At 48.7% G+C, this 23,307-nt stretch overlaps 1 protein-coding gene and 1 long non-coding RNA gene across 2 annotated transcripts; both read left to right on the top strand.

The window, feature by feature from the left end:
- Positions 1-607: 607 nt before the first annotated feature.
- On the top strand, positions 608-17,660 carry LOC109771771 (uncharacterized). The gene is made up of 28 exons (XM_073497947.1): positions 608-865; positions 952-1,066; positions 2,382-2,647; positions 3,042-3,290; positions 4,511-4,717; positions 4,979-5,872; positions 5,998-6,276; positions 6,525-7,418; positions 7,523-8,122; positions 8,370-9,263; positions 9,395-9,970; positions 10,107-10,255; positions 10,465-10,553; positions 11,060-11,112; positions 11,209-11,357; positions 13,503-13,619; positions 14,040-14,311; positions 14,667-14,752; positions 14,852-14,905; positions 14,993-15,058; positions 15,139-15,199; positions 15,576-15,685; positions 15,783-16,033; positions 16,604-16,710; positions 16,793-16,860; positions 16,987-17,064; positions 17,143-17,265; positions 17,384-17,660. The coding sequence occupies exons 1-28, from the start codon at positions 755-757 to the stop codon at positions 17,543-17,545; spliced, it is 7,080 nt and encodes a 2,359-aa protein (XP_073354048.1). The 5' UTR covers positions 608-754; the 3' UTR covers positions 17,546-17,660.
- On the top strand, positions 11,521-12,046 carry LOC141021411 (uncharacterized). Its single transcript, XR_012182715.1, has 3 exons — positions 11,521-11,636; positions 11,758-11,855; positions 11,936-12,046. It is a non-coding gene; the product is annotated as an uncharacterized lncRNA (long non-coding RNA).
- Positions 17,661-23,307: the final 5,647 nt, after the last annotated feature.

Raw genomic sequence — 23,307 nt, 5'->3', positions numbered from 1 at the left:
AAATTACAGAGGAGAACGGCGAAGGTCGGCGACCCGGGCAACGTTCTTGCTACTGACAGGAAAGAGAGAGAGAGGATAAATTACAGAGGAGAATGGCGAAGGTCGGCGACCCAAGCGATGGCCATCAACCAGAGCGATTGGTATCGACCAAACGAAGGATAAGGAAGCGGGAAATGGTGCAGGTGAGTAAAACAGAGGACGTTGCGGCAACATCGGTCGGAGAAAACAACCTTCGGGTCGGGACGTCAAAATTCTGACGTTCGGCCGTTATATTTTTCGATTTTGTTTTTCACTTTCCTTTAATACGGTACAGACGCACGCGCTCATATATATGTGTATACACTCTTTCTATAAACGCGCGCGCGCACACCCTACCCCTACGAGCACCTTCCGGAGATTGTGCCGGCATATCATGTTAAGATTTTCACGACCAGACACGCTTCGCCGGAATTTCTGAAATAAATTCAGAATAAATACGAGCGCCGGATCTTAAAACCTGATGGGCATAGATTGGTTCACTTCGTTTTGGGATTTTGGTCGCAATTCACTGAGCGGTGGGGTCTTCCCTTTTAGAGATTATTATACAGATACAGATTTGTATACTCGTATAGGCGTGTGTTGCGAAACCCCCCAAACCCAAAGCCAAAGACGCAAAGAGGAAGCGCGTCGTGTCCCCTCCCCGGTCAGGTCAGATCTGGCAGCCTCTCTTCGACGAGTCTAGCAGTGTCCCCCGGGTCGCCGCCGCCGGCAAGCAATGGCGGAGGAGGGCCACCCGTCCCGCTACGTCAAGCTCACCAAGGACCAGGACGCCCCCGGCGAGGACATCCGCCCCGGCGAGCTCAACCAGCCCGTCCACGTCCCCCAGGTGCGTCCCTTCCCCCCTCCGCTTCTCATCCACCCCCCGCGCCGCTCCTGTCGTCTCACCCCGTCGCCCGATCCGATCTGCTGCAGCTCGAGGGCCGGAGGTGCGGCGAGTGCGGCCAGGTCCTCCCGGAGAGCTACGAGCCGCCCGCCGACGAGCCCTGGTCCACCGGGATCTTCGGGTGCACCGACGACCCCGAGAGCTGTACGTGTTCTCCCGACCCCCCCCCCCCCCCCCCCCCCTCCGCCCCATCCTTCACAGCCGCTCCAGTGAGTCAACGACGCTGCGTTGATTCCTTGCGGCGCCGCGCCTCCCGTGCCAGATTCGTCGCCTCGCATGTTTAATTGGGTGCCTTACCTTGGTGCCGACATTTCGGTCAATAGTCTCGAGTTCTTAGTATCGAATGGATCATGCTTGCCTGAGATCTCGTGCAGTATGAATTCATTGAGACACTGTATTTTGTATGGCATGAGTCCATTGATTTTGACGCCCTGTATTCGTTCCTTCTCCGGTCCTTCAATTCACGCTGTTCGAGGCGACGGCGTGCATAATTCAGACAAGCTGTTAATAGAAAAAAAAAACAGGGATCGATGGATCTAAATCGCTACCTTGTTAGTCTGGATAATTTTTTAGGGATGAATTGGGGCTATGCCTGATTTTGTGCTGCGGTTAATGGCACTGGAATTTATTACAGTAGGTCTTGTACTCCATGGGATGACTGAACTGTATGTACCTGCTGCTTATGTGCATCCATGCAAGGGACGAGTCGACCGTTTAGCGAGATAAAAGAGACAAGTGATGCCAATTGTCGGTATCAGATATGCCAAAAATGGTTCACAGGCTCTTGTGGACCTGCTGGTTGAATGTGGTGAGTTCAGAGCAATCCTTTTGTATCTCAGTATATGTGGGATCAAAACTGCAAGTCTGCAAGCAGCATACGGTTTTGCTTTTTTCTGAAGAGCTGTCCATCTACCTCTTCACCGATAGACTAAGTTATGCTGGTTTCTTCAACTTTGTGCTATGATACGAGTCCAGGTTAAACTCATGTCTAATGTTGAATAGTGTACTTTTGCTTAAATTCTTGGCACTTTTATGTTATGTCGCTTGGTTATTACTCCAATTATATTAGTTTACAGAGGGAGTGCTTGTTTTACTCTCGCTCTTGTATGCATATTCACAGCCCATCTTGAACATAAGAGAAGACTGCGAAGATTTCTCATACCTTCAGTGTCCTTTTTTATCATTTAGTTCATTATTAACTGAATCTATCCTCTTGCTGTCTAATATACTTGCCATGATAGTAGTTCTCACTTCTCAGCAGTTTCATGTGCATCTTTCTTGATGGAACATTCAAAGCTGAACATATTGAGTAGTTAAACATAGACTTACCGTTTGTTGCTCTGCACTTCATTCTTCATTGTGTCCATTGGTGGTGGCCATATCTAGAATATTCTGTTCTGATAAAGCTTGCTGATAAAATAATATCTCACTGTCAGACTGTGCCTTCTCATCATGCCAGGTCGCACTGGATTGTTCTGTCCTTGCGTGCTGTTTGGGCGCAACGTTGAGGCCCTCAGAGAGGATATCCCTTGGACAACGCCTTGTGTTTGCCATGCTATCTTTGTGGAAGGAGGGATTACACTTGCAATCCTGACAGCAATATTTCATGGTGTTGACCCAAGATCATCATTTCTTATTGGAGAAGGTCTGATGTTTAGTTGGTGGCTGTGTGGTACCTATACTGGCATTTTCCGTCAAGAACTCCAGAAGAGATATCATCTCAAGGTTAGAATATGAAATCCCTGCACTGCTACCTTTGCTGTGTCACATACTTTTTTGCATCAATATGCATATCGAAGCACCATTCTTAAGTAGTCACTACTACACTTTGTATAGCCAATTTATGGCATCCTGAATTTGTTTCGTCATATTGGGGGAGCTCTGTGAATTACTCATGAGAAAAATGCCGACTAGCTTGTATCTTGATGAAAGTTCAGTTTTCATCATGGATACTGTTCTCAAAAGCTGGTTGTATAGTTTGGTCTGTTTGTTCATAGTGAACTACGACTTGGCTTGATGTTGTAAAACTGGTTTCTGTCTGGACCATCTTTGCTCTGTAGTTATCTGCACTTGATTTAACTGATCCATGATTTGACCTCGTGCTCGTTTCTTCCTCCAGAACTCCCCATGCGACCCATGCATGACCCACTGCTGCCTGCACTGGTGCGCCAACTGCCAGGAGCACCGCGAGAGGAGGGGCCGCCTGGCCGACCACAGCGCCGTGCCCATGACCGTCGTCAACCCGCCCCCCGTGCAGGAGATGAGCATGTCAGAGAACCGCGACGCCCCCGCCCCCGCCAACCCAGAAAACGGATCATCCAACAAGGCCGAGCTCGAAGCGCGCAACAGCGATCACGACGCCGTCGACGTCATCCCCCTATAGGCCCAGGCCAAACCAACCAAAGAAAGAAAGAAATAATAAAATCCAATGGAATTTTGATATACAAAAATATGCGGTGTTAGGATAGCATGATCGAGGGAGCGAGCGAGGCATGAGAAAGTAAAGATTGACCCTCCGTGAATTTGTTAGTGGAATTGCTGATCGATGTTCTCGTCTCCAATCTTGAACCATTAATTACTGTAACTCAACGCGGTCGTTCGTTCGTTTATGTACTGATGAAGGTGGTTTTTATGTGTACTTAAAGAGGTACTTTGAGCAACTTTGCGTTGTTAATCGGAGAAGATCGTCGGAGCTAATTATGTTATTTCATTCATGTGACCTGCCTGCTGAATCAACTACATAAGATTCATTCAAAAGTGCATGTAATTTTTCTGGAAAGATGTGATGTTTTCTGAGTAAATCATGTTGTTTTAGAACATAATCATGTTTTTTAACTAGTTTTTTTAGAGACTTTTTTTTACTAGTAAAATCATGTGAATTGTGGCTAAGGCCCGCTAGATGCTGATGGCCTGGGCCGCTAAATATGCACTGCCCAGGCCCGCCGGTCCAGCAGAGCAGAGCTGCACTCTGATCTAAAAAAAACACAGCAGAGCTACACTCGACTCGACCAGGTCGGTCGTTTTCCATCCCCAAATCCGTCGCATCCAACGCCGGCCGGCCGCGCCGCCGCCTCCCTTCCCCCCAGCCCCTTCTCTCCCCAGGCAGCGAGGCCTCGCCGGATCCCCGCTCCGCCGGGAGGATGCCGTCCCTCGGCCCGGAGACGGCGGGGGAGGAGGAGGAGGCCGACCGCCGGCGGCAGGAGGCGGAGGGGAGGATGATGGAGCTCGCGCGGGCGTGCGGCGAGCTGGGGACGCCCCCGTCCGCCCAGCGCCGTTCGAGCGCGCGCCTGCGGCGGCCGGAGGCGCCGGCGGCCACGCAGACGCAGGTATGCCATGCTGCCACTCAGTCCGAACCTCTTCAGCCCAACATCCCTAGCTTGGTTGGAAAATCTTGGCAGACTCCTAATGGCGGACCATCTCAACCTGGATCATGTTTCCATGTCTATCAAAGCACATTGACAATATACATTTTTTCCTCATCAAAGAAAGATTGGGGCTGGCTACAGTGCTGCATTGGTTTCCCTCTTCTGAACTTCCACATGTGCAGGCCCTGAACTTCCTCTTCTGAACGCTCCAATGTTTTTGCAGTGTGATGAGTTCGTGAAGAGATCCACCAAGAGGAAGAGAGCTCGTAGCACCGCGTATGAAAATGAAGCCGATATGGAGCTCGATCACCGGCGCCAGGAGGCGGAGGGGGGGATGATGGAGCTCGCGCGCGCGTGCGGCAAGCTGGGGACTCCCCCGTCCTCGCAGCGCCGTGCAAGCGCGCGCTTGCGGCGGCCGGAGGCGCCGGCCGCCACCCAGGTATGCTATGCTGCTACTCTGAAGCTCTTCAGTCCCACATGGCTAGTTCAGTTGGAATCCTTCGCGGATTCCTGACGGCGGACCGGCTCAACCTGGAGCATGTCTTCATCATGTTTATTAAAGCACACTGATAAGAAGATACATTTCTCGTCAAAAACGATTGGGGCTAGAATGGTTGCATTGGTTTTTCCTCTTCTGAACTTCCACGTGTTCAGGTCCTGAACTTCCCGTTCTGCTCCAATGTTTTTGCAGTACGAGTTCGTGAAGAGGTCCACCAAGAGGAAGAGGCCTCGTGGCACCGCGTATGAAGGCGAAGCTGATGTGAAGCTTAAGCGGCGATTCAACAACACCATCAGGTGCTCGCTCAAGGAGTTCTTCGAGTGCGCGGAGCTGCTCAAGGACCGGCACGTGGCGAGGGTCCGCAAGGCGGGGTTCGGCGCCATGCTGGACGGCAAGGTCAGGGGGCTCATTAGCCGGCCTCTCATCGGCTTCCTCATGGGCAAGATAGACCCAGCAACCATGACAATGAAGCTAGGGGAATCAAAGGTGATTGCTATTACCAGCGACGCCATTCACCACCTTTTTGGCCTGCCTCAAGGAGGGCACACGGCCCCGAGGCCTTCGGAAAGCGGCTACGACAAGGCAGTGATGAAGCTGAAGCTAGAGCTCGGGTTTAAAAGGTCTGATAACGTCATGACGAGGGATCTGCGGGGTCTGCTTAAGCGGCTGGTGGAGGACGAGGAGAAAGATGAGTTGGCACTCAAGGTTTTTTTCTTGGTCGTTTTCATGAAGGTGATCTGCCCGGGGGCCTCCGCGCGCGTCTCTAGGGAGGCAGCAATGCTGGAAGATCTGGATTTTGATAAGATGGCGGACATGGATTTCTGCCAGCTGCTTGTCGACGAGCTGCAGAGAGCGGTGGTGAGGTATCAAAGCGGCAAGGCTTTGTGGCAGGCTATCACGGGCTGCGCCATCGCGCCCCTCTTGATCTACCTTGATTGCTGCGACTTGAGGAAAGTTTCTGAGTTGGATACGCGGACCCCTCGAACCCATTTCATGACCGTTGATAACCTTAAGAAGATAGCCAGCGCTGATTTGATTGAAAAGGGGGGTCCTGATCCCCAGAGCTGGCTTTACGGCAAATTACCGGTGAGTTTACTTACTTGATATGCTTTTGGACTTCTTCTCTTATTAGCAGTCTGTACTTCCCTTGTTCATCATCATCCTTTTGTTTTCTTTGGTTCGATGTAACCTTATGTTGTTGCTTTTTTCAGTGGAAGGCTCATAAGGACATAGTGTACTATGGATTAATTGTTGAACCAATCTGTTCTGTCCCGCCAATTGCCGTGCCAGATCTCCGCGCCGCCAAGAGGATGCCGTCTCTCGGCTCGGAGACGACGGGGAAGGAGGAGGAGGTCGACCGCCACCGGCAGGAGGCGGAGGGGAGGATGATGGAGCTCGCGCGCGCGTGCGGCGAGTTGGGGACGCCCGCGTACCCCCAGTGCCGTTCGAGTGCGCGCCTGCGGCGGCCGGAAGCACCGGCGGCCACGCAGGTATGCAATGCAGCCACTCTGAACCTCTTCAGTCCAACATCCCTAGCTCAGTTGGAACCTTTGCGGGTTCCTAATAGTGGACCGTCTCAACCTGGATAATGTTTCCATGTTTATTAAAGCACATTGATAAGATACATTTTTTTCTTATCAAAACAAGATTGGGGCTACTGTGCTGCATTGGCTTTCCTCTTCTGAACTTCCACATACTCAGGTCCTGAACTTCCTGTTCTGCTCTAATGTTTTTGCAGTACGAGTTTGTGAAGAGATCCACCAAGAGGAAGAGAGCTCATAGTACTGCATATGAAAATGAAGCCGGTATGAAGCTTAAGCGGGGATTCAACCAGACCATCAGGTGCTCGCTCAAGGAGTTCTTCGAGTGCGCGGAGCTGCTCAAGGACCGGCACCTGGCGAGGGTCCGCAAGGCGGGGTTCGGCGCCATGCTGGACGGCAAAGTCAGGGGGCTCATTAGCCGGCCTCTCATCGGCTTCCTCATGGGCAAGATAGACCCGGCAACCATGACACTGAAGCTGGGGGAATCAAAGGTCGTCGCTATCACCAGCGACGCCATTCACCACCTTTTCGGCCTGCCTCAAGGAGGGCACACAGCTCCGAGGCCTTCGGAAAGTGGCTACGACAAGGCAGTGATGAAGCTGAAGCTAGAGCTTGGGTTTAAAAGGTCTGATATCATCATGACAAGGGATCTGCGGGGTCTGCTTAAGCAGCTGGTGGATGACGAGGAGAAGGATGACCTGGCGCTGAAGGTCTTTTTCTTGGTTGTTTTCATGAAGGTGATCTGCCCGGGGGCCTCCGCACGCATCTCTAGGGAGGCGGCAATGCTGGAAGATCTGGATTTTGATAAGATGGCGGACATGGATTTCTGCCAGCTGCTTGTCGATGAGCTGCAGAGAGCGGTGGTGAGGTATCAAAGCGGCAAGGCTTTGTGGCAGGCTATCACAGGCTGCGCCATCGCGCCCCTCTTGATCTACCTTGATTGCTGCAACTTGAGGAAAGTTTCTGAGTTGGATACGCGGACCCCCCGTACCCATTTCATGACCGATGATAACCTTAAGAAGATAGCCAGCGCTGACTTGATTCGAAAGGGGGGTCCTGATCCTCAGACCTGGCTTTACGGCAAATTACCGGTGAGTTTACTTGATATGCTTTTGGACTTCTATCATTAGTAGTCTTGTACTTCCCTTTTTGTTTTGTTTGGTTCTAAGTAACATTATGTTTTGTTTTTTTGCAGTGGAAGGCTCACAAGGACATAGTGTATTATGAATTAATTGTCGAACCAATTTGTTTGGTGACGCCAATTGCAAGAGGTGCCCAGATCCGGCATTCATCGTTGAAGAAGACCATTGGCCCCCAAGGGGCAGTGGCTGATGACGCTCCAGCTCCAGCCGTGGCAGGCAGCAGTAATGGCGTCGCTCCTGAGTCCGAGAAGAGCAATGATAATGTTGCAGCTACAGCCCTGAATCAGATCGACGTGCTGCTGGCAAGAGCATGCGATCTATCGCGCCAAGTGCCTACTTCAAGTGCCCGACTCAGCCACACCGAGGGCATTCTTCCACCCGGGCACGGTTTTGATGCTGAAGCCGCGAAGCAGGGCCTCTCGAAGGAAGCCGCACTTCTCTACCCAGGCACCGAGGCCTTTCTGGATCCCCGCGCCGCCGAGAGGATGCCGTCTCTCGGCTTGGAGGAGGAGAAAGTCGACCTCCGGCGACCGGAGGCGGAGGAGACGATGGTGGAGCTCGTGCGCGCATGCGGCGAGCTGGGGACGCCCCCGTACCCCCAGCGCCGTTCGAGTGCGCGCCTGCGGCCGCCGGAGGCGCCGGCAGCCACACAGGTATGCTACTACTCGAACGGTCAAACCTCTCTACTCCCACATCGCTAGTTTAGTTGCAAATCTTCACGGATTCCTGATGGTGGACCGTCTCTACCTGGAGCATGTTTTCATGTTCAAAGCACATCGATAAGATACATTTCTCATAAAAACATGATTTTCCTCTACTGTGTTGCATTGATTTTCCTCTTCTGTACTTCCACATGTACAGGTCCTGAACTTCCGCTTCTGACTGCTCTTGTTTTTGCAGTACGAGTTCGTGAAGAGATCCACCAAGAGGAAGAGAGCTCGTAGTTCTGTGTATGAAAATGAAGCCGATATGAAGCTTAACCGGGAATACAACAAGACCGTCAGGTGCTCGCTCAAGGAGTTCTTCGAGTGCGCGGAGCTGCTCAAGGACCGGCACCTGGCGAGGGTCCGCAAGGCGGGGTTCGGCGCCATGTTGGACGGCAAGGTCAGGGGCCTCATTAGCCGGCCTCTCATCGGCTTCCTCATGGGCAAGATAGACCCAGCAACCATGACAATGAAGCTCGGGGAAGCAAAGGTCGTCGCTATCACCAGCGATGCCATTCACCACCTTTTCGGCCTGCCTCAAGGAGGGCACCCTGCCCCGAGACCTTCAGAAAACGGCCACGACAAGGCAGTGATGAAGCTGAAGCAAGAGCTCGGGTTTAAAAGGTCTGATAACATCATGACGAGGGATCTGCGGGGTCTGCTTAAGCGGCTGGTGGATGATGAGGAGAAGGATGACCTGGCGCTGAAGGTCTTTTTCTTGGTTGTTTTCATGAAGGTGATCTGCCCGGGGGCCTCCGCGCGCATCTCTAGGGAGGCGCCAATGCTGGAAGATCTGGATTTTGATAAGATGGCGGACATGGATTTCTGCCAGCTGCTTGTCGACGAGCTGCAGAGAGCGGTGGTGAGGTATCAAAGCGGCAAGGCTTTGTGGCAGGCTATCACGGGCTGCGCCATCGCGCCCCTCTTGATCTACCTTGATTGCTGCAACTTGAGGAAAGTTTCTGAGTTGGATACGCGGACCCCCCGAACCCATTTCATGACCGATGATAGCCTTAAGAAGATAGCCAGCGCTGACTTGATTCAAAAGGGGGGTCCTGACACTCAGACCTGGCTTTACGGCAAATTACCCGTGAGTTTACCTACTTGATATGCTTTTGGACTTCTTCTCGTATTAGCAGTCTGTACTTCCCTTGTTCATCATCATCCTTTTGTTTTGTTTGGTTCTAAGTAACCTTATGTTGTTGTTGTTGTTTCTTTCAGTGGAAGGCTCATAAGGACATAGTGTACTATGAATTAATTGTCGAGCCAATCTGTTCTGTCCCGCCAATTGCAAGAAGTGCCCGGCTCCGGCGTTCAACGCCGAAGAAGACCATGGACCCCCAAGGGGCAGTGACCGATGACGATCCAGCCCCAGCCGTGGCGGGCAGCAGCAACGGTGCCGCTCCCGAGCCCGAGAGGAGCCCTGAGAATGTCGCAGCCACAGCCCTGAGTCAGATCGACGTGCTGCTGGCAAGGGCATGCGACTTATCGCGCCAGGTGCCCACCACAAGCGCCCGGCTCAGCCGCACCGAGGGCATTCTTCCACCCGGGCACGGTTTTGACGCTGAGGCCGCGAAGGAGGGCCTTTCGAAGGAAGCCGCGCTCCTCGATCATCTGCAGAAGGCCACGTTCCACCTCCGCTCTTCCTTCGCCCTTTTTAAGAGCGTGCAGGACGACCGGTGCAGGCCTTATGAAGACGAGGCGAAATCGTTCGCCAAGCGGATGGAGGAGCAAGAGGCTGCTGCTGCTGCTGCTGCTCAAGGAAGCGAAAGAGACACGGAGGCGCCTGCCGACGAGGTCAGTTCGGTGGCATATTATATATGAACATTGGCACTGCTCTTTCTTTCCTTGTGTACCAAATAGTGTGTGCTTCCTGATGCCTGGGTTTATGAATTTTGCTTGTTGCATTGGTTGTTTCTCCTTCTGTGCGCAGCAGTTTGAGGAGAATGTTGATGATCACTTCATGTCCTGCGACGACGAGGATGACGCGGAGGAGGAGGAGGAGGAGGCTGCGTCCCCGGTCTCCACTCCTCCGCAGGACCTGACGGACGACGACGATGAGGATCCCGACTACGCGGGGTAGCCCCCCGCGACGAGGCCTCCGGTGGAGCAAATGAAGCGGAGAAAGCCGAGAATGCGCCCGCGGATCTTTGCTCCGACCGACCGACTGACGGAACCAGTGCAGATAACTGTAGGATCGACTTGGTAAATCCGCTGTGTGTTCTGCGGCTGCCATGTACTCCTAGGCGTCAGTGTCGCTGAATCGTGTGGTGGTGGTCGTCGTTAACCAGTCCGCCGAGCAGTGTGTACAAAAGGCTCGCCGGCCGGCGCCCTGTCACCCTGTGCAAAGTTGCTGCCATGAGCATTTCCTGCGGGTGCTGTTTGTTGGCAAGCATCTTGAGCTGCCGGCGTTTTGCTCCTTCCATAAATCTCCGTCTTGTGTTGTTGCTGAAGAAAATAAAAATGCTAGGGGCTTAGGTGAGGTGCTCGGAGAAAATAAAAATCATGCTTTCCTTAAGCATCGGTGTTTATTTGTACGGGGCAAACGCTTAGTTAAGGCGTCGTCTCTCCTGTAGAAATAGGCACTGGTGCTTTAGAAAAACCCGTTTTATTTTCCTAAACGCCTTCCTAAACACCTAGCATTGTACATGGCCTTGTACCGTTCGTTGGGAGAGGGTGGCAGTTTTGAAAATGTCATCAAATCGGTGGCCTGATAAGAGGGTCAATTTTTTTTTTTTACTTTTCATGTGACCGGCCATGGATTTTTGTGTTTTGCAAATAAGAAAAATGGATGGATTTTGGGAGGGTCGATTTGGTGCTCGAGCTGAGCTGCACCCTAAATCTGAGCCTTTGGTATGTGCGTTGAGATGGTGTCAACCTTGTCAGACGCGTCAGAGGTCGAGCAGGGGAAAATGAGGATACAGACTAAATACGGCAAGGTACAGTGCGCGCTTGTGGGCCAATTCCGTACTTGGTGGCGTCGGTCCGTGAGGCCTGATTCTGAGCCGTGGCCCAGAACGTCTGGGTGTGGATAGTCCAGGTTGTATGGGGGTTTGCCGAGTAGTGAGATCGAGAAAGTGGCGAGGGGGCTCATGGCGATGGCATCTGTGGCGGCTGCGACTTCCTGCGGCGGAGTGGCGATGGAAGCCGATGGCCTGGAGTTCCTCATGGATCTAGTTGACTGGTGAGTTTCTCTAGCCCGGCTGTCGTCCTAGATCTGCGTACTTCCATGGATTCACCATCTCTCCGCCGTGGAAGCTTACTCTGGCGCGGCTTGAAGGTTTCCACCGAGGGATTTTCCGGCGGTGCCTCTTGTGCCGCCGCCGCGGGAGGAAGCACCGGCTTTGCCGGCGTTTTCTACTTGTGGCTCCGACTGCGCACAACGATTGGGGGACTGCAGCCCAGGAGGTCTGCGCAATCGACAGGGAACGTGGTTTTGGGAAGCGCCTGGGCGGACTAAAAGGTAGTTTCGTTTCAGCTGAACATGCCCAAAATGTTCTTTAGACTTGCGAAATCGTTTGATTCGATAGCTAATTTAGCACTGGTCCATTGTATCTGCCTCATGTTCCGTGGTTCTAGTGCAGCCTGAATGATGTAAGTAGGTGATCTACTAAAATGTGAAGATTCAGGAGATGTGTAAATAAAATGTGAAGATTCAGGCCCATCGCGATCCTTGTACAAGGTGAGTGAATGCCAAGCGCAATTTTTGGAATGTACGGTAGTATAGAAGATATTGGTGTTGGACTAATGATTTGTTGACAGGGAGGAGAGCGGTGTTTACATTGTGCACTACATCCATGAGTTCAGCGTGGGCTGTACCTACATCTTGTGATGAACATAGGTTACAGTAATATGTGATCTCATTTGTGTGCGCAGATATTGTTTTATCACCTGCGGAAAAGTCTCGAATATGAGACCGTGACTATGAGAGAGTATCAGGGTGACCTGCCAAGTTTCCTGTGCCTCGAAATCGTGGACTGAGGGGATGAAGTCAGAATAATTGCAGGGCGGCCCTATCTTTTGACCCTGTTGCTCGTGTGTTCCCTAATGTAGTTTGTCACTTTTGGTTTTCGCGCCTGCGAATTTGTAAAACCCAAGTGTGGGTTCTGTGGACAATGGATTTGAACGTGTATTGTTGGACGTAAAGTGCTAGTGGAATGTTGAAGTCGCGGCATTTCCCTGAAATTTCCATGGAATGTTTGAAGTCGGACCTAAAGTGCCAGCAGATATAAATAAAAGGACGGCTAATGTTGTGTCAGGCAGTTTGAGAGTTGCAGATGGAACATGATGGCTCAGTATTAGAGCTGAGCCGCGGGGGACTGGCTGTTCCGGCCGGACGGTGAGGACGCCTACTGCAATAAATGAGCCAGGGTCCACATCATTTCTATATCACATACACAGTGAGAATAACAGATGGAATACGAGTTGTGACGCGAATCCACGTGTGACTGGGCGGCTAAGATATCAGGTTCAAATGAGCATGAGCTCAGAAACGAATTTTCCATGGATTTTTCATTGGCCCAGGGGATGAAAATGGATTTTGTTTCACACATACACCCCTCCCCGTTTCTTCTCTTCCTATGCACGAAAGAGGAAGTTAGTAAGAAACAAGGGGACGAAACCCACCCTCGCCCGGGTATGAAAACAAAGATGTCAGTGCTTTTAGTTGTTGCTAGGTGGTCCCTGTCACCTGGACATCCTCCTGGCCCGCCAGCAACCACCCCCTCACCTACACCCCCTCTCTTCGCCGCTCCCATGCTGCTGGATGCCGCACTCACCGCCGTCTTCTCTCATGTTTCTCGTCGGATCCACGCATGCAACAAAACTTTGCCTGGTGATGGTCACGGCTTCAGCAACACCAGTCGCCGGATGCAGCTCTTGTTGCCGCCGGTTGCAGCTCGACGTCAGTCGTCGCCGCTGGCATGCAGCTCCCATGGCCATCCGTTGTCGCTTTCTATTGAACGGTCGTAGCAAACAGAGACAACGGTTGCAGCAAAAAAGTCAAGTCACCGTGGTCACTGGTTGTAGCTCGCCGTTGCAGGTAGCAGCCATTGCGTCTAGAAAAAGAATGGATGTACCAGAAGTCGTTGCCGGATTTAGCAAAAACCCGACGCTTGCAGCAAAAAAGTCGTCGTCGCTGTCGCGCGTCGCAGCTTGGTCGTGATGGATGTAGCAAAACGTGATGTCGGTTGTAGCAAAACCGCGATGCCGGCTGTGTGTTTGTGGCAAAACGTGACGCTGGTTGTAGCAAAATACTATGCCGGTTGTCGCAAAATGTTATGCCGGTTGAAGCAGGTAGTAAAAAACGGCAACGTTAGTTTTTTGATAGGACCAGCGCCGCCCCGTCCTCGCCATCCAGCGTGTGCCCGTGGTTGCAGGCTTGCAGCTCTGGTTGCTGCGCCCTGCTAGATGGTTCCCGTAGCTTCGCCGGCGGCGACTCGAAGCCGTAGTTGGGTGGAGGCCATGGCTAAGATCCGAGGGTTGCAGACGGCCATGGCCACGGCGAGCTAGCGGGGATACAGATTGAGGAGGAGGATGGGAGAGGGGCTCGCCGACCATGGATGAGAGGCGGCGTTGGGCGCCGTCGCACGCTAGCACTCGCCGCCGGTGAGAGAGCTTCTGGAGGTTGCGAGCAGCGAGGGGAAGGCTGTGGAGGAGCAGAGCCGCGATGGGCTGGAGGTGGAAGAAAAGGAGGAAAAGCCGCACGGGGCCCGCCATATACACGCGTCTCGCGCGAGGTGGTTATTTCCGTGTCGCGTGAGCCAGCGTGGCGCGCGAGCCGGCGGAAAGTTCGGCCGGTGCACCGGCTCCAAACATTTACCCTTTTTTTTTGATTATTTGTACTGCTTTGAGAGACGATGAATAGAGCGAAAGTTTTTGCCCAACCCCTTCTTCTTCTTCTTCCTCTGCACGAAAGAAGCAGTAGTGTAGTCCAGCAAGAAACGGGAGGGACGAAGCGCTCCCCCCACCCCACCCCACCCCCAAAATTGCGTCGCGCGGGTAAGGAAACGAAGATGCGGAGGCTTAGGGTTCAGCTCCCATGCCCATGGCGGCTCCCCGACCCCCACCGCCTCCTCCGCCTCTCCCGCCGCCTCCACGCCTCCGCCGGCTCCGGCTCCGGCGCCGGCGCCGCCCAAGGTATCCGTCCATCTGCCTGTCTCCCCCCGCCGCCGACTGCGTTCCCCGTCGGGGCATCCGCGAATGCGACGCTGCTGCTGCTAGCTTCCGGGCGGGCCGTGTAGCGAGCGACCATCGCTCCACTGGACCGGGCCGGACGACTCCCGCGGGCTCTGCGCCGCCGCCGCCCACCGCGATTCCTGCTCCATCACTCCCGCTCATTTTTAGCCTCTCCCTCTCCCTTTTTGGGCTTACTCTACTACATCTCTGAAGCCTGTCAATTTTTTCCTCTGTTTTGTTTGTTTTCCCCATCCATCAACTCAGGGCGTGTCACTGCTGACATTCTTTGTGCTTGCCTGCCCCTGTCGGTTTTCAGGCAAGTTCCTTCTGCCGGGCGCCTCGGCGGCAGTCCTTCTCATGCTCGGCGTTCTGCACGCCAAGCGGATGTACGATGACAAACAGGTAAGTAATCTGTGCAAGCTTCAAAATGTGTATGCAAGTTTTAGCACCAACATCTTGTTCAATGCGTCAATGTGTGTGACGCTTTCTTTCGTGATTTAGCTTGTCGAAAGGAAGGAGCGGGGAATCGAGCCCGAATTCTCGCCAGACCTGAAGGTGCTCTTGTTGCTACTGGAACTGCCTGTTTTCGTTTCTGTCGAAATTCGACACGCTGCTGTGAAATGACTGTCGTTTTTAATGCAGGCTTCGTTCCTGAGGCTTCTACCACTGCGTTCGATGTCACGTGTCTGGGGATCCTTGATGGAAGTGGTGTGTATTCTTTGCAGCTACAGAAATTGCTTGTCTTGTTTCGCTGCCGAATTAATGATTTTGGTTCAATTTTGTTGCAGGAGGTTCCGGTGTTCATGCGTCCTGCTGTCTACAAAGCATGGGCCAGAGCATTTCACTCAAGTATGTATTCTTGCTCTGTGATGAGTTTTTATGCTACATTCCGTTAGGCAAATTTACTTCCCCAGTCTCTGGTTGACTAACCTTTCAAAGCATATAATTCTTGCGATATGTCATCTAATATTAGTCTGTTCTCACCCGCAAAAAAAATTAATTATTAGTTTGTTCAAGTTTATAATGTACAAGAAGCCTGATATGTAGCAATACCAACAAAACAAGTTCTTCAGAAAACTTTAAGCAAGTACTAGTGCTTAATGGCATATATCTGCTTTTCTTCTCTCGTCTGTACTGTGTTTGAACTCTTGATATTTATTATGCCTATATTTGGGAAACTTCATTTTCATCTTTGGAACGAGATGTTGACTGTTCCATACTGTAGATTTGCAAGAACCTGCTCTGCCCCTGGAAGAATATCCTTCTTTACAGGCATTCTTCATCCGCAGTCTCAAAGAAGGATCAAGGCCTATCGATCCAGATCCAAACTGCCTGGTAACTGGTAACTATATATTATTCCGCTATATGTCTAATGTGGTGATGGTTATAGAGTCAAGACTTATCTCATCTGTGTGTGGAATTCTATAATTAGGTGAGTCCTGTCGATGGGAAAGTTTTGCGGCTTGGACAGCTCAGGGGTCCAGGAACCATGATTGAGCAAGTCAAAGGCTTTTCTTATCCTGTGTCTTCTCTTCTTGGTGCTACTTCATCGCTTCATGATGCCACAGAAGAAGATATTTCTGGAGAGCAAACAGAACAAAATGTGCCTGAGAGCTCGAATGCAAAATCATGGTGGCGAGTATCTGTGGCTTCACCTAAACTACGGGATCGAACACTGCTGAGGTATTCGTAATTAGATTTAAAAGTGATGTATCTGAGATAATTGTATAAGCTGGTTTAGGAAAGGCAAGCATCATAGAAACCCTTCGGTTTGTAGGGATGTTTTGCCCACCTTTTGGAAATTTTGGCCTTCTGAGTGTTGCAACTACCATGCCTGTAGAAGCCCTTTCACGACTGCACTTTATATCTGAGATGTATTTGCTGCCCTGTTAATTGATGCTTCCAAGTGCATATATGAAGTCATGTTTGATTTACTGTCATGCACTTATGTTCCAGTATACCCTTTTCACTTGAAATTTGCTTTAGTACATGCATGGGCTCTGTTCTTGTGGGATTGCCCATGACATCTGTGTTTTTGTACAGAAATCTGGCTGCATTGTTCAGTTCCAGATTCTCACTAACAAAAACTTTTTTCTGTCATTGTTCAAAATTTTTTTTACAAAACTTATTTCTCTTTGTGTACTTTTTGTCTCTTCAAGTTGATGTGTTACTGTTAAATGCCTCTCAGCACATGTTACTGAATGTGCTCATTTCAACTAATAGTGGATATTAACTTCAACTCCTGCTTACCAGCCCGAAGAGGGGGATCTTTTATTGTGTCCTGTATCTACACCCTGGTGATTATCATCGAGTACACTCTCCTGTTGATTGGAGTATTTTCAAACGTCGACATTTCTCAGGTTTGTGTTTATTTTATTTTGCAGTGTACTACCTGTGAAACTTTGTGGGAACTTGAGTATTACAAACATGTTGTGTTTTCAGGCAATCTTTTCCCAACAAATGAACGTGCCGTGCGGACTATCAGAAACCTATATGTCGAGAATGAAAGGGTAATTTCACCATCTTACCTATTTTAGCATTATGTGATAAATGCTGGCGAACTATAGCAGAGCTGTTTATTTTCAGTCTTTCATTGACACTACTGTTCTTACTGAGCCTGTCACTGTTAACGATAGGTGGTACTCGAAGGTCAATGGAAAGAAGGGTTTGTTGCAATTGCAGCCGTTGGTGCTACTAATGTTGGCTCCATCAAAGTATCTCTTCTGCACCAGACCGAATTATGCATCAGATAGATTTCTACATATGTTACTGATGAATTGTACTCTTTTCAGCTGCTCATTGAACCGGAGCTGAGGACAAACAATCCAGGGTCCATGGCACTTCACTCCCAGTCTTACGATGAGCGCGTTTATGAACCTGAAGGCACCGGCATGATGGTTAAAAAGGGTCAAGAGGTAAACGCAGCCCCAGTTTTCACTGATTAAATACTTGACAAACTGGTTGGTACTCAAGCTGTTTATTGCTGTGCTGCATCTTAAAAGCATGTTCTGATGCCCGTCCCGCCGTTTCCAGATAGCAGGATTCAAAATGGGGTCGACCGTGGTCGTCGTATTTGAAGCGCCCCTGTCCAAGGCGAGGGGGGACGGGACGGTCTCTTCGGATTTCGGCTTCTGCGTCAAGGCTGGCGATAGGATTAGGGTAGGAGAAGCCATTGGCCGATGGAGCCAATCGTAGCGCTGGTTTAATTAGTTCCACCGTAGGAGTAGCTCGTTTTCCAGTTTGGAGCTTGCGTGAGAGCTGGAGAAAGATGCCATGATCTGAATTTTGAGAAGCATTTTTACCGGTGACAGAATTTCTGTGAAACATGGGAGATTTGGACGCAAAATTTGTCTGAAACATCCAGAAATCATATTTTCTACTCAGTATATACCAAAAAAAAAGGGTCTGCACCATAAGAGAACTTACAGTACCAAATTACTACTCTACATATTTGTGTCATAGGATCATGAGTGGGCCTTATTAATTAATCTGACGTGTAGTAGTACCTCTGCACCAAAATATAAGACGTTTTTGCAGTTCAAAATGGCTTATATTTCCCTGCAAAAAAAATGTTTTTGCAGTTCAAAATGTCTTATATTTTGGTAGGTAGGGAGGGAGTATTTTGTATTAGGGTGTGTCTATGGCACATCTTTTTTTTTTTGAGACAGTCTATCATCGAAAAACAAGCCCACCCAGACTTGTTGATTGTTTGTTTGTTTGATTTTCGTTTTCTGTTACGACCATGCGTTTTATGTTGGCCTGCATCTCCAGCCCAACCAGCAACTGGGCTTTATTATCCTGGTGTTGTACTGGGCTTTGTTGTTGCCGGGCGCTGCACATTACACACAGAACATAAGCCAATGCATCTCTACGAAACAGGGATTGTTTTCTTGTTTGTTAAAGCAGAATTAAAACAAATTAGGAAAAGAAAAAGGAAACAGCAGGCACACATGGGGTGTGCCTTTCCTTCACTCCTTGCCTCTCAGTTCACGCATTGTCATGGTTCGATCTACAAAATTAGTTTTGAATGTATAGTTTAGGAGTCACAAAGTTGGTTTTGAATGTATAGTTTAGGAGCTACAATTTCGTGTATTTTTTGGGGGGTGCATGAAATTGTAACTCTTTTTTTTTTGCGGGTGCACGAAATTTGTGCATTTCAAACAAAATGAATAATTGATGAACATTTTATTAACAATTTTAAGATGTTCATTGGGAGTTAAAAACAATTAAAAAAATGTTCATGGATTTGACAAACTACATTTTCCAGATACGATAGAAAAAAAAAATCTAAAACCCGATGAAAATTTTGAAAATACATGATTATTTTACTGACATGTGGCAAACATTTTATAATTCACACGGTGGAGAAAATAATCAAAGAGGGAAAGATAAAATAAAATAAAGATCCATTACGGTTGGATTTTTTGCTGAAAACTCGAGTAAAAATATGTGAGCAGCTAGAAAGAAAAAACAAAACGGGTTACATAGACTGATTTGGATAAATGTTAAGTTGTTCTATAAAAATTGGAATACAATGTTAGCTGGTTTAAAATTGTGCGTCTTTGTTAAACTTGTGAAACGATGACAAACACTTGTTTTGAACGCAAAACTGGTATCGATGCCAAATGCGAATCGATGAAGGATTAAAAAGCAGCCCCTGGTTGCGAGTCGATGGAGGACTTGCAATTGAGGCAACTACAACTACAAAAAAGCCCCTAGTTGAAAGTCGAGGATGAACTTGCAACTGGGGCAACTACACTACTACAAAGGCCCTAATTGCGAGTCGGGGTGGACTTGCAACTGGGGCAACTACACTACTACAAGATTCCAGATGCGAGTCAGAGGGTGGACATGCAACTGAGGCGACTACACTACTGTAAGCCTAAGTTGTGAGTTGAGGGTAAACTTGCAATTAGGGCAATTATAACTAGAGAGAGCCCCAGTTGCGATTCAAGCGTGCACTTGCAACTGCGGCAACTACAACTACAAAAATACATTCTACGAGGCGAGAGTGGACTTGCAACAGGGGCAGCTACACTACAACAAGCCCCTAGTTGCGAGTTGAGTGTTAACTTAACCATGGGGCAAACTACAACTACAAAAAAGTTCCCCCAATTGCAGTCGAGGATGGACTTGCAATAGGGGCAACTACACTACTGCAAGCCTCTAGTTGCGAGTCGATGGTGGACTTGCAACTAGGGAACTACACTACTACAAGGCCATAGTTGTGAGTCGATGGTGGACTTGCAATGGGGGAACTACACTACTACAAGCCCCCAGTTCTGAGTCGATGGTAGACTTGCAACTGTGGGAACTACACAACTACAAGCCCCTAGTTTCGAGTCAATGGTGAAATTGCAACTGTGGCAACTACAACTAGAAAAACAAGTTGTGATGATGTGTCAACTTGCAACAGGGGCAACTACACTATTACAAGCCCTTGTTACGAGTTGAGGGTGGACTTGCTACAAGGGAAAGTACAAGTATAAAAAAACCAAGTTGTGAGTCGATAGTGGACCTGCAATTGGGGCAACTACAACAACTACAAGCCCCCAGTTGTGAGTCGAGGGTGGACTTTCAACTTGGGAAACTACACTACTACAAGCCTCAGTTGCGAGTCGCTGATAGATTTGCAACTGAGGCAACTACAACTACTAGAAACCCACAATTGTGAGTCGAGGATGGACTTGTAGCTAAGGCAACTACACTCCTACAAACCCCCAGTTAAGAGTCGAGGTTGTATTTGCAACCGAGGCAGCTACACTACTACAAATTTTGTGGTTGCAAGTCGAGGTTGGACTTTTAACTGGGGAAACTACACTGCTACAAGCCCCTAGTCGCAATTCGATTGTGCACTTGCAACCGGGGCAACTAAAACTAAAAAAAAAAACCTAGTTGCAAGTCGATGGTGATCTTGGAACTGTGTCAACTATAATTACAAAAAAGCCCCTAGTTGCGAGTCGATGGTGGATTATAACCCACAAGTATAGGTGATCAATTGTAGCCTTTCTCGATAAGTAAGAGTGTCGAACCCAATGAGGAGCTAAAGGCAGAACAAATATTCCCTCAAGTTCTATCGATCACCGATACAACTCTACACACACTTAATGTTTGTTTTACCTAGAACAAGTATGAAACCAGAACTAGTTTGTAGGTGTAAAGGGACAGGTTTGCAAAATAATAAAGAACACATAAATAAGAGCTAGGGGCTGTTTAGATAAAGAAAAAATTAAGTTAGTTTTAGTAGGGAGATTTTTGTCACAAAAAAGTTATTTGTCCCTAGGCAATCGATAACTAGACCGGTAATCATTATTGTAATTTTATATGAGGGAGAGGCATGGGCTAACATACTTTCTCTACTTGGATCATATGCACTTATGATTGGAACTATAGCAAGCATCCGTAACCACTAAAGATCATTAAGGTAAAACCCAACCATAGCATTAAGTATCAAGTCCTCTTTACTACCATACGCAACAACCCACTTACTTGAGTCTGTGCTTCTATCACTCACGCCACCCACAATAAGCGAATCATGAACATATTGCAACACCCTACAGCGGGGATCCCTCACGCTTGCGCGACATGGAGAGCACCATAGGACACACCAATAATAAAACATACAACTCAAACTAATCATGATCATCAATCAACCCATAGGACAAAACGGATCTACTCAAACATCATAGGATAGCCATACATCATTGAGAAATAATATATAGCGTTGAGCACCATGTTTAAGTAGAGATTACAACGGGGAGAAGAGGTGTTACACCGCTGCATAGTGGGGGAGAGAGTTGGTGATGATGGCGGCGAAGTTGTTGGTGTAGATCGTCGTCACGATGATGGCCCCGGGGCGTTCCGCCGCCATCGGGAGAGAGCGGGAGAGATCCCCCCTCCTTCTTGTTTCTTGACCCCCCCCTAGATGGGAGGAGGGTTTCCCCTCTGGTCCAAGGCCTCCATGGCGGCGGAGGGGCACGAGCCCCTCCGAAATTGGATCTCTCTCTGTTTCGCATTCCTGTTTTCTGGCCCTTCACCGTTTCTTAAATTCCCGGAGATCCTTAACTCTGATTGGGCTGAAATTTTAACACGATTTTCTTCCGGATATTATCTTTCTTGCGGTGAAAGAAGGGCACCAACTGCCTTACAAGGGCCCCACAAGCTTGCTGGCCGCGCCTAGGGTAGGGGCCACGCCTCTCGAGCTTGTGGGCCCCTCGGGCGTCGTCTCATGTTGATTCTTTTTCCCAAAAATCACAAATATTCCTAAATAAATCTCCGTAAATTTTTATCACGTCTGGATTTTGTTTGGTATGGATGTTCCGCGAAACAAAAAACATGCAACAAACAGGAACTGGCACTGGACACTTGATCAATATGTTAGTCCCAAAAACAATATAAAATGTTGCCAAAAGTATATGAAAGTTGTAGGATATTAGCATGAAACAATAAAAAATTATAGATACGACGGAGACGTATCAGTGGACTTGCAACTAGGGCAACTACAACTGCCACAAGCCCGAGTGTAATTACAATGGAACATGAATCTATAAGCAGCAAAGATGACTATCCCATCATGGTGTTGTAGCATCATACCAGCCGCCCTCGTACCATCACTCTCCAAAAACTCCCCATCCACTGATAGTGCAACCTCGTCCCTAGGAGGTGGGATCGAGGCCAAAGTACTTGTTGCGTTAGTCGGTTTTGGCCTTTCTGGTTCCAACAGAAGCGATATTTTACCCCTTTATAATGTCCTCCATCGAGTATCTGTTAGTTGAATCAAGCGACTGCCAATAGCTCCGAAGAAACTATACGAAAATTTCAAGAGGAGGTATTTCCTTACCATGCATCGCATCATTTTGTGTATGCCTTATACGCCAAAATAACAAGATTATCCTACTCCTTGTGTCGTGGTCACAACAGTCGAGGATATAAAGCAACCAACATTCCCAGACTCCCAACGATCCGGCAATGAGTACGAGCTCAAATACTAGCATAGAGCCACACTCTGTGCATTCTAAGGTCATGTTTGAGGCAATTCAGATCAGTTCTTCTTCATTGGTCAATACAATGGTCATGTATGTTTGCATTGCAACATTGGTGAAAATGCGTTGAAATGTTGTACGAATCAGACACTGCCATAACATTTGGGCTTGTAAAACCCTTTATGCTCATGTGTTTAATCTCCTCCTTCTTGGGCACATTCACAGGAATGTGGGTTACATCAATGGCCTTGATGACATCGTTGGATTGAAATGAGGTCAACAATTAAAATTTTCTAATTTTGATTTGTGAATGAACTTCGGTGAAAGTGAAGGAAATATGCCCTAGAGACAATAATAAAGTTGTTATTTATATTTCCTTATATCATGATAATTGTTTATTATTCATGCTAGAATTGTATTAACTGGAAACTTGATACATGTGTGAATACATAGACAAAACAAAGTGTCCCTAGTATGCCTCTACTTGACTAGCTCGTTAATCAAAGATGGTTAAGTTTCCTGACCATAGACATGTGTTGTCATTTGATGAACGGGATCACATAATTAGGAGAATGATGTGATGGAAAAGACCCATCCGTTAGCTTAGCATAATGATCGTTAAGTTTTATTGCTATTGCTTTCTTCATGACTTATACATATTCCTCTGACTATGAGATTATGCAACTCCCGAATACCGGAGGAACACCTTGTGTGCTATCAAACGTCATAACATAACTGGGTGATTATAAAGATGCTCTACATGTGTCTCTGAAGGTGTTTTTTGGGTTGACATAGATCAAGATTAGGATTTGTCACTCCAAGTATCGGAGAGGTATCTTTGGGCCCTCTCGGTAATGCACATCACTATAAGCCTTGCAAGCAATGTGACTAATGAGTTAGTTACGGGATGATGCATTATGGAACGAGTAAAGAGACTTGCCGGTAACGAGATTGAACTAAGTATGAGGATACCGA

Source organism: Aegilops tauschii, chromosome 4 (genome assembly GCF_002575655.3).
Source record: "Aegilops tauschii subsp. strangulata cultivar AL8/78 chromosome 4, Aet v6.0, whole genome shotgun sequence".
NCBI classification, from domain to species: domain Eukaryota; kingdom Viridiplantae; phylum Streptophyta; class Magnoliopsida; order Poales; family Poaceae; genus Aegilops; species Aegilops tauschii.
This window is presented reverse-complemented; position numbering and strand designations above follow the sequence as displayed.

Coding starts and splice junctions, on each gene's coding strand:
- LOC109771771 (XM_073497947.1), top strand. CDS start 755: ATGGCGGAGGAGGGCCACCCGTCCCGCTACGTCAAGCTCACCAAGGAC. Junction 6,277..6,524: donor AAGCACCGGCGGCCACGCAG/GTATGCAATGCA, acceptor ATGTTTTTGCAG/TACGAGTTTGTGAAGAGATC. Junction 14,906..14,992: donor AATTCTCGCCAGACCTGAAG/GTGCTCTTGTTG, acceptor TTTTTAATGCAG/GCTTCGTTCCTGAGGCTTCT.